An 18260-nucleotide genomic window follows, 5' to 3' on the forward strand; every position below is an offset into this window, starting at 1 on the left:
AAATTAAGGTAGCGTTTGGTAACGTTTACGTTTTTTTTTGTTTATGTTTACAAAAATTTTATAAACTGATTTTTGTTTATTTTTAGAAAAACATAAATTACAAACGTGTTTGGTTCGGACGGAATGTTTGAAAATTTTAAAAACATAAACTAAAAAACATATTTGTCAAGGCCTAAAATATTTATATTTATTTTTTATTATTTATGGCAATGGGATCCTACACATTATAATAAGCATCTATAATAATCATATTGATATAATACTAGCCATAGATAAATTTAAAAATATAAAAATTGCTACCTCGGCTGCCCTCTGCAATAATAACAAACCCTAGCCACCGTTGGGCGCCCTCTGCAAAACCGAAGAGAATACAAAGAGGGCTAGGGTTGATCGCGAAGAGAGAGAAAGAGGCTTGTCGTTGAGAGAAAGAGAGTGAGGGCCTGTCGTTGAGAGACAGAAAAAGAAAGAGAAAAACACGGAAACTTGATCGCGTTGCGATAATTAGGGTTTCGCATCACGATGATTTCAAATTGCTAGAGTTTAATAGCATAGCTGAAGAACAATGCCGGAGAGAGAGAGCTTTCTGGTTTATAAAGGCGGATGGAGGGTGAGAGAGAGAGTTGTAGTTCACAATGTCGGAGGAAGGGAGAGAGGGAGAGAGAGAGAGCACTCTAATTCACAATGTTGGAATTCACCGATCGCCACGTCGAAAATCACCTTTCTCATGCTGGAAATCGCCACTCTCTTTCTCTTTCTCTCTCTCAGAGTGAACAGTGACCTTTGTGGTTTATATAGTAGCAATTTGGTAATACTTCAAATTGATGAAGGGCATTATCGTAGCTCCATGTTTTTGGCTTCCGTTTTGTGTTTAAAATCCAATGTAAACTCATTTTTTGAGTTTACAATTTTTTTATCAAATTTACAAATTAGGACCAATTATTTATAAATAAAAAAATTTACTAAACAAGTTTTTATGATAATTTTTAAAACTTTTATAAATATAAATTGAAAACTGAAAATAAAATAGTTATCAAACAAGCCCTCAAATTAATAAACTAGTTTTTTCCCTTAATTTCTAAAACAAGCCCAAATAGGAATTGGGGTCACTGCTGTGCTAAATGCACAGTAGTGATTGTTGTACCTTAATTTGAGGTATATTATGGACTTATTTTTATGATTTGAACCATCATTTTGTAAGATTTGTTGAGTACTTCATGTTTACCAAAAATCATATTAATTGGATATCAATAAGCATATGATCGAATTGCATATTTTTTATGCTATTTCTTAAAAGAAAAACTTATTATTTATTTTTTTGATTACCAATAATATATTTATTGATATCCGATTAATATGATTTTTGGTAAGCATGAAGTACTTAATAAACCCTACAAAATGAACGATTCAGATCATAAAAATAAATCCATAATATACTTCAAATTAAAACACAACGAAGGCCCCCTATTCCGCCCAAATAAGTTCGTATTGGTCTCATTGATGTTAGTCAAATTCAAGCTTGACTTGGAGCATTAATTTTTATTTTTAGATTCATTTATATAAGACGAATTTAAGAAGTAAAAACTCTTTCACATAATTTTTTAAAGGGTTAATTACACTAATAGTCCCTATAGTTTGGGACTTGTGTCACATTGGTTCCTGACTTTTTAATCGTGACACATTTGATCCTGAATTTTAAATTTTGTTTCAAATAAGGACAATTGAAAATATCATAAGATTTTTCAAGGGTAAAATCGTCAATTTGATAAAATATAAACTAATTTGACAAAAATAAATATCAAAAAAATATTTTGAATTTTTTTAAAATTATTTTTATCCACCAATGATAAAATTATGTAAAATTAATTTTACATGATTATCATCCAAACACATAATAAAAATTAATTTGGTAAAAAAAAAATAAATGTCTAAAAGATTTGTCAATTTTACATAATTTTATTTTTAGTAGGTAGAAATAATTTTTAAAATTTAAAAATATTTGTTTGACATTTATTTTTATCAAATTAGTTTATATTTTATCAAATTGACAATTTTACCCTTGAAAAATCTAATTATATATTCAATTGTCCTTATTTAGAATAAGATTCAAAATTCATGGTCAAATGTGTCACAATTGAAAAGTTAGGAAGCAAAGTGACACAAACCTCAAATTATAGGGATTAATTGTGTAATTTCTCCTTTTTTAAAAATTACTTAAAACTACTTTAAAAAAAAAGGGGGGGGGGAAACAAAAAAAAAAATAGCTGTACGACACATTAGCCCTAATTGGAAATAAAAACGTGCAAGGCCGGCCGCCAAATGAAACAGGGTTGGGCCAAGAGACCGATCACCGAACCGAACGGAAAAGCGCCGGTCTCAGTACCATACCAGCGGTGCCCTAGTAATTATTGCTGAAGAAAAAAAGTGAAGAAGAATGTCGGTTCTGATAGTTACGAGCGTAGGAGATATCATTATGGACTTGCATACCGATCTCTGTCCCTTCACCACCAAGAACTTCTTGAAGCTTTGCAAGTAAGTTTAATCAAAGTGTACGGGCACGAAATATTCTTCCCGTATAATCCTGCTGATCAAGTCTGCGCTCCTCCGTACGACGTCGCTTTATTCCCTGAAAACGCAAACGTGAGCTAGCCGGCGGGTGTGTGCCGGATACCTCTCCGATGCCTAAGTCAGCAACTAGACAATAGACAATAAGCTCTATGTATTCTAGAGTAAGAATTGGGATATCTGTACAAAGGTCTGGTCATGAGCTTTTATAGACTTTACTTTGGCACAATCCTAGTAGGATTCCAACTCTCCCTATGAGAGTCCTCCTAGAAATCACACACCCTACTCACTACCAACCAAGTGAGATGGTTTTGCACAATCCTAGTAGGACTATACTCTCCTTAGCAGAGTCCTCCTAGGAGTCATACTCCTACTCACTACCAACCAAGTGAGATGGTTTACACAATCCCAGTAGGACTCTAACTCTCCTTAGCAGAGTCCTACTAGGAGTCTCATCACTGCAAGCCAAGTGAGATGGCTAAACCTTTTACCTCGGTTATACATTCCTGCTCGAACTGATTTATCTCGGTCCCCTGCCCTTCGAATCGTATGACCGAAAGCCGATCTAACGGATGCCACCCTGCCGAGCTATGCACAGCTCGGCCCTTGTCATTGATGCTACCTCCTTTTAATAAGTTGCTGCAACCACACCGAGCTAAGTTACCTCGGTCACACGCTTAAGTAATGATGTAGATGGTGCCCAGCCGAGTTATACCAAGACCGGCCGAGCTATACCAAGCCCGACATCCTTTCTCACCAATAACTCGGCTAACCACCAGGCCCACGTATTTCGGCTGACATCTTTACCTCGGCTAACATTGCGGTCAGCCAAGTTACTTCGGCTATGTGATACTTTAAGCACTACTACCAGTCTTGACTTCGAGACGACGCCCTGCAGAGCTATCGTTTAGCTCGGTCCTCTTTCTACCGATACCTCGGTCCATAGTTCGGCTCGAACCCAAAATATGAGATGTCTTCTTGGCCTAAGACCGAGCTACACCAGCCCTTATCTTGGCCCATTACGCGGTCCAACTTCCAAAGAAGACTCTTCCTAGCTCGGTCCAATTTATTTACAAATTACCCTCTCAATTGCCCCTTAATTCCATCTGCGTAGCATGATTGGGATTATTTTTCCTCCAGCCGAGCTAAGAAGTTGTTCGGTTTCACGGCTTGTTCGGTCCCAATAAGCCTTGTCAGTTGCTTAGCATGTCCTTCCACTAATCTGGTACGACATTATTCCCAGGATATATGGCGTGCCCCCAATATCCTTGTTCTCCTTGTTACCATCGTCATGCCAAAAATTTGAATAGCGTTGATTTTTTGCCTTTAACATATATATTCTTCGAGTTTGTATACGTCGAGTCGTTCTTTCTGTGTCTTGCCGAACAGACTAACTCGGTTTATACGAACCTTGCCAACTTGTTTTGGCCGAGGTAACAATCATCCCAGTCAAAGAGTTCCAAAAATTTGTTGGTCAAACCTGCCAACCTGCTTTGGCCGAGATAACCATCATCCCGGCCAAAGAGTTTCAAAAATTTTGTTGGACATACCTGCCAACTTCCTGCAGCCTAGATCCTTATCTCAACTTAGGAGAAGTAAGTGTTGGTTTTTCTAGCCAATCTCTTCAGTTCAGATCCTTATTTTGGCTGAAGAGAGCTCAGTGTTGGTTATTCCGGCCAACTCTGAGTGAAGTGTTTGGTCATTCTTGCCAAACGTCCTGTACTTTGGATCCTTATCCTAAGCTTAGGAGAAGTGTTGGTTTTTCCAGCCAACCTCTAAGTTGGTTATTCCGGCCAACCTAGAGTAAAGTGTTTGGTTATTCCGACCAAACGTCCTGCAGCCTGGATCCTTATCCTGGGCTTCGTAGGGGTGTTGGTTTTTCCAGCCAACCTCTAAGTTGGTTATTTCGGCCAACCTAGAGTAAAGTGTTTGGTTATTCCGACCAAACGTCCTGCAGCCTAGATCCTTATCTTGGGCTTAGGAGAGGTGTTGGTTTTTCCAGCCAACCTCTAAGTTGGTTATTCTGGCCAACCTAGAGTAAAGTGTTTGGTTATTCCGACCAAACGTCCTGCAGCCTGGATCCTTATCCTGGGCTTAGGAGACTAAATGTTGGTTATTCCGGCCAACATAGAGCTAAGCGTTTGGTTATTCCTGCCAAACTTCTTGATTGCCCCCCAAGTCGGGTAAAGACTTGTTTGTCAAACCTGCCAACTTCCTGCAGCCTAGATCCTTATCCTGGCTTGAAGAAGAGCTAAATGCTTGGCCATTCTTGCCAAGCTTCTTGGTTGCCCCCCAGTCAGGAAAAGACTTTTGCGCTTGGTTAGTCCTTCTTTCCAACCATGCTAACTTTTGCCGAAGGTGTTCTGTCCGATATCACTGTTTGTATTGAACTCTACCTTGGTGTGCATCCCATCTTCCTCTACCAAGATGTGTTGGTGCACTCGCTCCATCAGGGCTTCCATAGTAAGAGGTGGCGTCATTGTTATTGAATCTCTCAATTTATGACCTACTAACAGACCTTGTTTGTACTGTGCAATAGCTAGGTTTGTAGGACAATCTGTTACTTGGTTGAAGGTCTCCCAATACCGATTGTCGTAAGACTTCAATGTTTCCTTCTTGCCCATGCTGATGGAGAGAAGCTGGTCAATCTCCACTGGCGTCTTGGTGTTTGTTCTGAATCTGGTTACAAATGCCTCCGTTAGTTGCGCCCATGACGCTATACTACCTTCTGGTAACCTTTCAAACCATGCTAAATCGATGTCGCCAAGGCTGGACGGAAACATGATACACATTAAGGGCTCGTTTCGTCGATACACGACCATAACCTGGCGAAAGTGGCTTAAGTGTATGTAGGGGTCTGACTCCCTCTCATAAGTTATGAATTTAGGCTGATGGAAGCCTAAGGGTAATGGTGCGTTCTCAATTGTCGGGATGAACGGTGAGCTCTGTAACCTTGCTAATGCTTTGTCTGCTGGTTCATAGGCGAGGCGTGGTTCTGGAATTCTAACCTCGACACTCCTATGTGTTCTAGGAGCCAATCGTTGTAGTGCGGAGACTCTGCTGGAGTCACGAGCCTGAGTGTCTTCTCTCCTTCAAGCCCTTTCAGTCTTCTTTCTCTCAAGTCTGGAGTAGCGTGTCCTGGAAGTCTTTGATTGTGTATCACCCAATCTGAGGCTTCTACTTTTAGTTTGTGATAGTGTGACTTGTCTGTCATGATCTTCAGAGTGGCAAGAGTGTGTGTTGCCTTTGCTCCCCTCTTTTGTTGCCACCCCTTTGCTTTTTATCTCGCTCTTCATAAACTCTATGTCAGCCGCTATTCTTCTTATTACTTCGTCTTGCTCCCTCACGCGATCTTCGAGAACCTGATGATCCATTTTCCGCCTCTGTCTATCAGGGCTTCGAGAGCGGTGTGGACTTGAGCCCTGTCTTCTTCTTGTTTCTCTCCACAGATTCCTTTGCTAGGGATCTAATTCCGCCATGGATGGGATAGAAGGTAAACCTTCGTGCCTCCCCTTCCGGAGTTTGCCCATCTATAGCAGATTGCGGCAAGTCTTCATTGTGCGCCATTGCTTTCAACTAGAGAGGAAAACTTGATCAAGAGGTTTTGCTCTTTGTGAATTTTCCACAGACGGCGCCAATTGTACGGGTACAAAATATTCTTTTCGTATAATCCTGTTGATCAAGTCTGTGCTCCTCCGCACGACGTCGCTTTATTCCCTGAAAACGCAAACATGAGCTAGCCAGCGGGTGTGTGCCGGATACCTCTCCGATGCCTAAGTCAGCAACTAGATAATAGACAATAAGCTCTATGTATTCTAGAGTAAGAATTGGGATACCTGTACAAAGGTCTGGTCATGAACTTTTATAGACTTTACTTTGGCACAATCCTAGTAGGATTCCAACTCTCCCTATGAGAGTCCTCCTAGGAATCACACACCCTACTCACTACCAACCAAGTGAGATGGTTTTGCACAATCTTAGTAGGACTATACTCTCTTTAGCAAAGTCCTCATAGGAGTCATACTCCTACTCACTACCAACCAAGTGAGATGGTTTACACAATCCCAGTAGGACTCTAACTCTCCTTAGCAGAGTCCTACTAGGAGTCTCATCACTGCAAGCCAAGTGAGATGGCTGAACTTTTTATCTCGGTTATACATTCCTGCCCGAACTGATTTATCTCGGTCCCCTGCCCTTCGGACCGTGTGAGCGAAGGCCGATCTAACGGATGCCACCCTGCCGAGCTATACACAGCTCGGCCCTCGCCATTGATGCTACCTCATTTTAATAAGCTGCTGCAACCACACCGAGCTAAGTTACCTCGGTCACACGCTTAAATAATGATGTAGATGGCGCCCGGCCGAGTTATACCAAGACCGGCCAAGTTATACCAAGCCCGACATCCTTTCTCACCAATACCTCGGCTAACCACCAGGCCCACTTATTTCAGCTGACATTTTTACCTTGGCTAACTTTGCGGTCAGCCAAGTTACTTTAGCTCTGTGATACTTTAAGCACTACTACCAGTCTTGACTTCGAGATGACGCCCTGCAGAGCTATCGTTTAGCTCGGTCCTCTTTCTACCGATACCTCGGTCCATAGTTCGGCCCAAACCCAAAATATGAGATGTCTTCTTGGCCTAAGACCGAACTACACCAGCCCTTATTTCAGCCCATTATGCGGTCCAAAGCAGACTCTCCTACCTCGGCCCAATTTGTTTACAAATTAACCTGTCACAAAGTGTTCTTTGATTTCTCACCTTTGTTTGGTCGCTGAGAAAACACTGGAGATTAGATAAACAATAAAAATGTTTACTACGCGTATTAGGTTGTTCAGTGGATCTTGTGTATCTGTAACCTCTCTCTGAATTAGTGTAATTCGTTGGAATTGGACACATCCAAGTTGTTGAATTTGGTTTAGGGTTTTTTGCCTTGATAATTGGTAATTAAACTGTCATATGTGTTTGCGTACTTGATTATTTGTTTGTTTGGGTTGTATTGAATAGCTCTGATGTAGTGAAAATTTGGTATTGTTCTTGAAAGAAGTGGCATAGGTCAGTGGACTAATGGGTACTGATTAAATTTAGGCATCTCCTCAAGATGGGTTTTCTTCAATGACACATTACTACGTGATGTGTATTTTGTTTAGGGGTGTATTTGGCAGCTTCATGATTCTGGAATGCGTCTATTGTGAGCGTGTCATTTATAGTGTGATCAATAAAACAAAGGATTTCATTTCTCCAACTGATAATATTATATCAGTTTTTTGATTTTCAAGATAATGGCTAATTGCCTATGCAATTTAGCATCATATCATCTTCTGATGAAGATGCCGTCCTTTATATTTGTGTACATATATATTTACTGATGAATATGCATGGGCCTGGGTTTCGAATGATAGATTTGTTATTTGAAATTACGGCGACCTATTTAAATCACATTCCAGTGTGCCAATGAGAAACTAAAATCTGGATAATGCCCTTTATTTTTTATTTCAATTGATTTTTCTTATATTAGATTGGTTGACCCACCTTATTTTTCACATGTAATGTATATTCAAGCAATCTCTAATTGAACTTAATAATGTACTATGCAACATATATTGCATGTTTTGACACACCTGGTATCATCATTATGTATAGATTAGACCAATAACATGACTCTTTCCTTTCTTGTTGTTGATGCAGGATTAAATACTACAATGGTTGTTTATTTCACACGGTTCAAAAGGATTTTACTGCACAAACTGGTGATCCTACTGGAACAGGGACTGGTGGTGATTCCATCTACAAGTAAGAGAACTGGCACATTTTAATTACTGATGTAAAATGTTTCCAACTCTATCCATGATTCCAGCACCAGCTTTCCATTATCTTTCACAATGATAGATAAGACTTGCACCATAGTGTTTATTTCCTCTAATTATGCTTTAGTTTCAGATGCATATCAAAACCTCTTCCAAACTACAATAACAGTCTTTAGAATCCTCATTGAGCTGTTCTATTAGTCTATCCAATTTAACAGTTAGATCAGTGACTGTGTAATGATGTGACATGTTGATTTGGACATCCTATACTTTCAGGTTCTTATACGGTGATCAAGCTTGCTTTTTTGGGGATGAAATTCGTTTGGAATTAAAACACGCCAAGATGGGCACTGTTGCCATGCCTAGTGCTGGAGAGGATCTTAATGCTTCACAAGTACTGCTTTTTTTTTTTCTTATAAGAATTAGAACTTCCAAAATGTTTTATTTTTTTATTTTCCCTTGTCTAATTTAGTCCCAAGTTTTATTCACTAGATGTGGATAACACTTCACATCTACCAGGGGATTCACTTCTGATACATAATATTCCCCAATTATAAAATAGTCTGTTCAACTTATTTCTCCAACTATTTTTTTTCTTGGAGTTTCTTTTGATATTTTATAAATGTTTAAATTTAACTTGTGAATTGATGCAGTTGTAGTGACAAAATTTTGGACATATGACATTTATGAGATCACAAAACTCTTTTTTGTTACAGTTTTATATCACACTGCGTGATGGTCTTGACTATCTTGACGGGAAGCACACTGTGAGTTTCCTAATCCGGAATTCTTAATAGTTTTTGTTTTAATATTTTTCCATTAATCAAATAAAGGATGTTGTTTCCATATTTGCCTTAAAGCACTTTTTTTTTTTGAATGGTTGTAAAAGTTGTGACTCACTCACAACTTAAGGATGTTCTTGTATGATTTTGTTGATTTGCAATTTGACATTCTCAACTATTTTCCATGAAAAGGGTTGGGTTAATTAGATGGACACTTCCTCACGTATCATTGAACGTCACTTTACCCCTTCCAGTCCAAAACCATGCATTTTGCCCGTCAACTATAAAAACTATACAACTGTCCCTCTTCTAGAGTGGTGAAAGTGATGCAATTTTAAAGCCGAGAGGGTCCAAATGTATGGTTTTCAAATTGAGAGGGTAAAATGGTTACTCTGCGAGGTGTCTCAATAATTAACCCAAAGTTTTGTCGCTGGTTTATGTAAATTATGGTCTTCAGGAAACTTTGTAATAATTTTTACCCTTTTATCATAAAGAAATGATGAGAATGAATTGTGAGAGGTAATGCAAAGACTAATGCTTCTAAAGGTCCCCCCCTTAGAATCAAGTCAGCACTTTTGTAAAGAAAAACTTAAAACTTAGGAACACACACAAAATGCAAGCACAAGCAAGAAGTGAGATGGTTAAAACTCAAGGCAACAAGTTTCATTTCTTTGGTGTTCTTGTGGATAGAATAGAAGTACACAAAAAATTACCCGGTCTTTAAAATCAACATATCTGTACTTTATTATAAAACAAACATGCCGTTTGGTGGGTTGAAGTTCTCACACATTGTAGTATTCCCATAATAACCCACAACCACCAATTGACGTAGATTTGTGCAATAGCTATGAATTTTCATAGGCATTATAAAACAAACATGCCATTTGACGTGGGTCAGTAATGCTCGTTTTCCATTCTCCTTTGAAGGAGATCCTTGTCTCCTATGGTTTTGTGTGATAAAATTTTAAATTCTTTGATGAATTTTTTCATATTTGCAGGTTTTTGGGGAGATTGCAGAGGGGCATGAAACACTTCAGAGGATAAATGAAGCTTACGTGGATGATACAGGCAGACCATACAAAAATATACATTCTCACACCTTTTGTATTTGGTGATGTTATATGTTGACTAGTAACTAATGAATACGATGCTTTAACCGAATCAAACACACTTACATATTAGATGATCCTTTTGATGATCCTTCACAACTATCTGAGTTGATTCCAGATGCTTCTCCTGAAGGAAAGCCAAAAGATGAGGTAATGAATGACTTGCAGATTCCATTGATTTCCTGAACTTTTGAGGCAGTTTGAAACCAAATGGAAAAATAAAATTGATGCCTCACTAATTTGATCACAGAAGTTACTTACTTATATGTAATATATAACCGAATTCCCCAAAAGGATCATGAAAAACAGGAATGATATTCCTTTTGGTAAATTGCAAGGATGCTTTGTTGATTGAAATGCAAAGAGACTTACTCTATTTGATCTTAAGAATAAGAATACTAGTATCAAAAGCAAAAACCAGAATGTGATGATTTCATCTTTATTTGTGCTTATAAGCACCTTTTTCTGTTAGCTGGTTTAAAGTTGGTCAGCACTGGTTGGGGTTGTCTTAATGTCTCTTATTGAACTGTGTCTTAATTTTTAGTGTTAACATATAATAAGGTCATTTTTAGGATGGTCTGAACTGGATTTGAAGATTGAAGTTCTTTTCAAGCTTGATGTGCATGATGCCATGGTTCATTGCATGGTTTTCTCTTTCTTAAAACCAAAACATTAATTTATATGGATGGGTCTAGGCAAACAAATTATGGCAAGTAACCTTAAATGCCAACACAGACAAGATATTATGATTAGTATAAAGTATATAAATTTGTGTCAAATTGGTCACTTTTACATGCTATTTCAGTAATCTATTCTGGGTTCTTTTCTATAAGGTGCCTTTTTGACATGTGTTTTCCTTCATGATCATAATCATTTATTTACGTCGTGATCAGGTTGAAAATGATGTACGACTTGAAGATGACTGGGTGCCCATTGATGAGCAATTAGGTGCATCGGAGCTTGAGGAGATTCTCTGTACGAAAGATGCACATTCCAGTGCAGTAGTGCTTGAGAGTGTAAGCATTTTATATGCTATCTCATCTAGTAATTGCAGTCCAACTTGAACATTTTCATTAAAGTCATGTTCTTATTTGCGTCACAGATAGGGGACATTCCGGATGCTGACATAAAGCCTCCTGACAATGTGCTGTTTGTTTGTAAACTAAATCCAGTAACCGAAGTGAGAGCTTGTTATCTTCTCATTTGTCACTGATTGTGGAGCCTACTGTGCTATAATCTTGAAGATGCTAATGTGTTCTGTATGCTGTTTCTTTATTGCAGTTTGTTATCATAAAATCCTGTATTCATCTGCTTTTTTAATTTGAAATGCAGGATGAGGACTTGCATACTATCTTTTCACGTTTGGGAACTGTGATATCGTAATTTCCAAATGCTTGGAATTTCTTTCTGTTTTATTTTTGTACTGCAAAATTTATTGCTCATGATAAATAAATGTTGGCAGCGCTGAAGTTATCCGGGATTATAAAACTGGAGACAGCTTATGCTATGCCTTCATTGGTGAGTGTTATTGTACTTTATTATTGTTAATATTTCCCATCCTCTCTGTTCTGTCTCTCTCTCTCTCTCTCTCTCTCTCTCTCTCTCTACCAGCCTTTGAACCCCTGACCTGAGGCTTGACAAGTCATACTCATGGTCAATATGCACGAGGGCAGCCAGTTTTATTAATGTTACCTTTTTATGTTTTTTCTTTAGGATTTTTAATTAATCTCCTTTTGGTGGTGCATGTGGGCTGGCAAAAATGTCAGCACATTTTGGGTTCCCTTCCGTGATGTTTTGTCTTGCTTTTGTTTTATTTCTAAGCTTGAGTTATTTAGAATACTGTGATTATCAAAATTGACTTTTAACTTATGTTGGCATGCAAGTCATTGTGAAAACAAGATTTAGACTTAAGGAAACACAACATGAACAGATGTGGAATCAGTTTGCACATCAGATGTGGTTAGTTTGGTTGGAGCATAATCGACGAGCTTTTCAATAGATTCACCATAGTGTTTCTTGGCTTGAGAGTTGCCTTCTTATAGTTTTGTATAGTTGGATGGAACGGAAGTTTGATCCTCATTTGTTTGTTTTTTTAGATTTCCTAGACGATATTCTTGGTTAGGAGTTGGTAATTATACTTCTGTAGTCTTGTTTTTGTTGCATCATCTTGATGCTCCTTCAATAAAATTATTTATTTATCAAAAAAAAGAGAAGATATTTGTGAAGTGAGCAATTACAAATGAGTATCTTTCTTTTCATTTTAATAAAATGCTTTGCAATAGCGAGCAGTTTTGCATAGGAGAAAATGGAAAACAAAATGAAAATCCAAAGAGAAAAGAGGGATTAATATATATATGTTCTGTTTTTCACTAGGGAGCATTATTTTTAAAGGCTCAGTTGCAACCTAGTTTGCTTAAACTGAAACTTGTTCCATTAGAAAGTGAATTGGGAAACCCTCCTGTTCATACTAGTTTGAATATTTTGGAGTGCTTTGGTCCATTTCAAATTACTTGGTGCGATGGTGTATTCAGCCTGTTTTCACTAGTTTCCACCCATTTGTATTTACAGGGAGATAACAAATCTAATTTGAAGTTAGAATTGTTTCCATAAAAAAATCAGAAACACCGAAAAAAGAAGAAAATGTTACTTTGTGCGCTCAAATTTCTTTACATCAGGAAATGCTGGCAGTGATTTGGAAAAAGGTTTCTCCCAAACTGTGAGCAACTTTTTCACTGCATTGGCAAAACTTAATAATCATGGATGTCAAGGTTCCTCTTTCCCCTCTCTCTCTCTCTCCCTCTCTCTCAACGGTTTTCCACATGGTCTAGATATAGGCAAACTGATGTGCTTCTGATCGTTGATTCTCTTACTGGCTTTTCCTTTTTGTTGATGTAGAATCATCATACATCTGATGATGTAACCTGACTTTTTTCCTATTCTGTTTCTGACAGAGTTTGAAACGAATGAGGCTTGTGAACAAGCATACTTTAAGGTATGCTGAACAACTGGATTGTTTTAATACCATGTTTTGAACCTGTTCTCTGCTTGCTTAACTTATCACCCTCATATGTTTATCCATGTATCTAGTCATGCAGGTTCTATTATATCATTCTTGCATGCTATGAGTAATAATGAATCTACAATGACAGTTAATTGCCATAGCAAGCAGTCTTAGGGTTTTACTTGATAAAAGGAGAGTGCTGCATTCTTGTTTCAAGCATGCAGCTATGTTCTTAATTCTAGTTTGTAATAATAGCTAATCTGTTGAATTGCTTTGGCCAAGTGGTGGCAGAACTGGCTTTGTTCACCTTGATTTATTCAATTTTTATGACAGATGGACAATGCTTTAATTGATGATCGAAGGATACATGTGGATTTTAGTCAAAGTGTTTCAAAATTGTGGTCCCAATACAGACGCAGAGATAGCCAAATGGCTAAAGGTAAGATGCTACTATGTTCAATCAGTGAATGGATGTACTGGGGCATGGATTGTCGTGTTGGAGTAATTTCTATAGTTTCTTGGATCAGCAGCTTAGCATTATTTGTTTCCACATACAGCATCATGCAGGTTTTTGACTACCTGGTGTGTAGTAGTTAGCCACTAATTTTTCCTCATCATGATGTTTCTGCACCTAAGCATTACATGTTTCAAGAAGTATATTATTTCTATCTGTTGCTTTGATTTTGAGTTGTGAGGTTTGTATTTGGTTTTTGGTTTTTGATGTCTGTAAACCCAAGGTTTGTGTGGGATTCATCTTCTGTTAGTTTAACACTTCTCTGCTGTTCTCTTATAAAGTTTATAGTATGGTACCCAACCTATGGTTGTGTTTCCATTGCAGCCGAGTTACTTATGATAGTTCATGTTGAAAAGTGCTTGTTCACTGAGGCAACTAACTAGATTTGATAGGTTTGTCGAGGCAAATGTGATACTTCACTCTCAGGAGCCCAGAAGTTCATCTGTGTTCTTTGTTCCTTCTTCACGGGCATAGTTTCATTCTTGCTTCACAGCTTGTATCTTGTATATGGAACTCCAATACCCCAATTCCGTTTTATCCCTGGAACTTTTCTTAATCCAGGGAAGCATTTGACTATTTGTAAACATTTTGGTGCAGGAAAAGGTTGTTTCAAATGTGGTGCTCCAGATCACATCGCTAAGGATTGTACAGGGGATCCCTCCACCAAACAGCAACCTCCAAAATACACGTTAAAAGAGGATAACAATCAACGAGGTGGAGACGATAACTCGAGGTTAGTAATTTTGTTTGTGGTTATGAATATCTCTCTCTCTCTCTCTCTACATTTTTTTGCCGTCAGTGATAATTTTATTGAAACAAGAAAAAGCATACACAACTCAAAAGGGGCGTACCACTTAACAACCAAACCAACCAACAGACTTATCTCCTACCATACTTGCAGAAACAGAAATCAAAAGATGACTCTCTTTCTCATACATTGAAATACAAATTTTCAGGTATGAGATGGTATTTGATGAGGACACGGCTAGAAGTCCACAACGAGAAAAGAAACGTAGAGACTACGAAATAGAAGACAACATTGAGAAACGAAAGGATGAACGCCGAAGTTCAGAGGATCTTAAGCAAAGGGAATATGAGAACTCCCGTGACAGGCAAAGGCACAGTGACAGAATTAGAGAATACAGGGATCATGAGAGGAACCGCGAAAGTAGAACTAGTCAGTCCAGTGGAAGCCAGAGGGACTACAAGTATCATGAAGAGAGAAGAGATGGAGAAAAGTATACGGAGAAACGTGGGCATAAAGATGACAGCCGGAGAGATGACCGGGAATATAAGAAGCGAAATGAGGATGAGCGAGAGTATAGAAAAAGAAGTGTGGACAATGATAGCCGCGGAAGCGGGAGGGATGATGAAGGTCATAAAAGGTTAAATGTTGATAATCATAGAAGAGACAAAAGAGATGAGTTGAACAGGCTGGGTGATCGTGATCGCGATCGCGATCGTCATAGAAGGCACTGAGGTGATGGAATGAGATGACCACCTTTCATATGATGGATGGTACGTGATTGAAATCGGAAAATGTTTGAGATGATCACAATATATTCTCACACCATAATGACTTTATCATTCTTGATTTGATATCAGCTAAATGTATTGACTATGGTTCTGGGCATTTTGGCTGCAATATTTTTAATTTCAGGAGGAAGCAGAAAAGTCTGCCCTGGAAAGAATTCAGCAGGCACTAATGGATGGAAAACCAGCACGATCAGTACCTTCAACAGATTTTGAGAAAGATGCTGTAAAACATCTTTGTTTACTTACAGTGAAGCCTATCATATATGTAGCGAATGTGGCAGAATCTGATCTAGCAGCGCCCGAAGATAATCCTCATGTCGAAGAAGTGATGAATCTTGCGTCGGAGTTACAATCTGGACTAGTAACAATCTCAGCACAGGTTTGGTGACCTTTCAGCAGAAGCTTTTTCAATCTGAATTTGGGGGTAGTATATTTACTCCAGAATGTGAGGGGCAGGGCGTTAACTTGCCATATTCAACTGCAACGTTTTTTTTTTTTTAAATTTTTTCCCATTAGTCTGTTTAGTTGTTCATTGATCTATCTATTACTGTTTTTGACTGTAGTGTTCGTTTGTTCTTCATTCCACCAGGCAACTAAATATGCCGTTTGTCATTGCAGGTTGAGTCACAGCTTACTGAACTTCCATTGGAAGAAAGAACAGAATATTTGGAGTCTCTTGGTGTTGATGAAAGTGGCCTTGGAAATCTCATTAGAACAACATATGGCCTTTTAGGACTGCGTACATACTTCACATCTGGTGAGAAGGTGAAGTCCAGAAACGCTTTTTCTTATTTAGTTAACATGATGTTTCTTTGATACTCAGTACTTATGGATTGTTTTGTTGTGTCTACAGGAAACAAAGGCATGGACCATACTTGCAGGTTAGTATTGGTTCTTCATTTTAAATGAGTTTACTTTAGCTGGTATTGTAGCTAGATTTCCTTGAAGTTAGTATCAGATGCATGCAGCATTTTTTGTTAAATAGTATCAGAAGGAGATTGAACAACGGTTTGTTGACATAATTTATCTTTAGATGGATTTAACAATGTGAAGTATCCCTCTTGCAGACCGTATCAATTATCTTGAGTATAAATTGTTAGTCTAATTAATATTCTTTATTGAGTTAGGAATGACTGCCCCTCAAGCTGCTGGAGTTATTCATTCTGACTTTGAGAAGGGTTTCATCCGAGCAGAGACGGTAAGCATGAGAAATATTGAATTCTTTTCTGTGCACTACTCTGGTTCTTGTTTGTATGGAACAAACGTGGAAATGACTTTAACAGCACACCCCCTTGGATTATGTTGTTCAGACATGTGCCTTGGCCATTTTTATTTGGTTATCTATCTTACTGTCATGCATGTTGCCTCTATATCTGGTCAACCACACAATAATTATGTGATGGATTTGCTTATCAGGTTGCTTACAATGATTTTGTTGCCGCTGGTTCATTTGCGGCTGCAAGGGAGAAAGGGCTTGTAAGTCGTTGCCTAATGCTGCTGAATAAAGTTGAAAATTCAATCGGCATAACTTTAATGCTGCTTCTCTTCGTTTTAGAAAAGTTCACAAGATTTTATGCTGTACTCTTTGTAGTTATTTTTAAAATACCTGAAACTTCACTGGTCCTGAGGTGGCTGTACATCTGGGCTGTATCACCTTTCCGAAAATCACATTCATATGCCAGCAGCACACTACTATTTATCTGGGAGAAGTTTATCCAGATAAACAGAAGAGAATGAAAAATCAAGGATAGTTTGAATTGACATTTTGTAAAATCCATGCTACCATGTAATTCAGTAATACACACATGTACACTATGCTCTCACATGCATAAAGTGGCTCAGCCACCACCAACACCACCTAGGACTCTCTTGCAAGATCAAGGTGATTTACAATAACTATTTGGATCATGCAGTTGAGATCAGAGGGAAAAGAGTATATTGTACAAGAAGGGGATGTGATGCTGTTTCGTTTCAATGTCTGATCAGAACATTGGGGAATGCTGGAACTTGTTATTTTGCCCAATCATGCTAAGCTGTATTTTGAGATGCATAGCCCAATTCATTTGAAGGTCATGGGGATTTTCAGAAGTGGAGATTGTCTTAAATTTGATAGCCAGTGCTTACTTCATTGAGTTTACATAATCTCAAATTGTTTTAAGGTGAAGAGTCATAAGTATTGCTTGTAGAGAACTTAATTGGTTCATTTATCTTGTCAGTTATATTAAATATTAAAAAAATTTTACAAGAAAAAGGGAAGAGTCCAGGCGATGTGAACTCAGTGATTTTAGTATCTCTCATTGTTGTATCAATTTTTTCGTTTTAATTCTTAAATTACCTTAAATACATTTTGCAGAAGGTTATTTTGATGTGGAGGTGTGTAGAGCCTCTTATTCTACTGTTCCTAGTCTTCATTTCCTTCTTGTTGACTCACCAATTTTTATCATCTAATCTGTTCAAATCCGCTCACCTTTTCAAACTGCCCAAGTTGATTTGAATGAGTTGGAGAGTTTGAGTCAGTGCAAGTTGATGAGTAGACAGTTTTTTTGCACCTGTAGCTTCAACATTGCAAAAATCAACTAAAGATTGGTGCAGGGTTGAAGGTGAGGTGTCCTAATCAGTAATTGATGGCATCATTTGTGTTGATTTTGCTTTCCCAAATGACTGAAGAGAAAGGATAGGATGGGTGGGGTTATCTTTCTCTATTCTTTTTGTTCTTAATAAATAATTTTCTTTGGTTGATTTGATGGTTGATGCTTTTGCTTCTAAGCAAGCACTATGCTTTGCTGTTTTCACTGTGAAGCTAAGCTGGAAAACAAGTTTCATTATAGTTCCCATATAATTTAAGCTGGAAAACCAGTTTCTTGTATTTTTTAATGCCAGAAATCGAAAATTAGATTTGTCACCTGAATTGTACAAAAAAATTCGACTCTTTTGCACTTTCCACCACTCCC

The 18260-nt window shown here is 38.0% G+C and overlaps 2 protein-coding genes across 5 annotated transcripts; both read left to right on the forward strand.

The window, feature by feature from the left end:
• Positions 1-2316: 2316 nt before the first annotated feature.
• On the forward strand, positions 2317-17301 carry LOC114263607 (peptidyl-prolyl cis-trans isomerase CYP59-like). Of its 4 annotated transcripts, none has more exons than XM_082878154.1 (16): positions 2317-2529; positions 8249-8353; positions 8644-8761; positions 9021-9134; positions 10148-10237; positions 10307-10408; positions 11152-11274; positions 11361-11438; positions 11591-11637; positions 11721-11776; positions 13210-13250; positions 13593-13698; positions 14371-14506; positions 14730-15291; positions 16726-16785; positions 17223-17301. In XM_082878154.1, exons 4-14 carry the CDS (start codon positions 9045-9047, stop codon positions 15250-15252), a joined length of 1392 nt encoding a protein of 463 aa, XP_082734280.1. In that variant the 5' UTR covers positions 2317-2529; positions 8249-8353; positions 8644-8761; positions 9021-9044; the 3' UTR covers positions 15253-15291; positions 16726-16785; positions 17223-17301. The 4 variants fall into 4 exon arrangements, with proteins under 4 accessions (XP_082734280.1, XP_082734277.1, XP_082734278.1 ...); XM_082878151.1 differs by having other exon boundaries at positions 9084-9134; XM_082878153.1 differs by lacking the exon at positions 2317-2529 and adding an exon at positions 7305-7503 and having other exon boundaries at positions 9084-9134.
• LOC114263612 (uncharacterized) lies at positions 15479-17291 on the forward strand. Its single transcript, XM_028204179.2, has 6 exons — positions 15479-15688; positions 15928-16074; positions 16163-16190; positions 16437-16507; positions 16726-16785; positions 17223-17291. Exons 1-6 carry the CDS (start codon positions 15479-15481, stop codon positions 17289-17291), a joined length of 585 nt encoding a protein of 194 aa, XP_028059980.2.
• Positions 17302-18260: the final 959 nt, after the last annotated feature.

Source organism: Camellia sinensis, chromosome 7 (genome assembly GCF_055761805.1).
Source record: "Camellia sinensis isolate YWXY chromosome 7, ASM5576180v1, whole genome shotgun sequence".
Classification (NCBI taxonomy): Eukaryota; Viridiplantae; Streptophyta; class Magnoliopsida; order Ericales; family Theaceae; genus Camellia; species Camellia sinensis.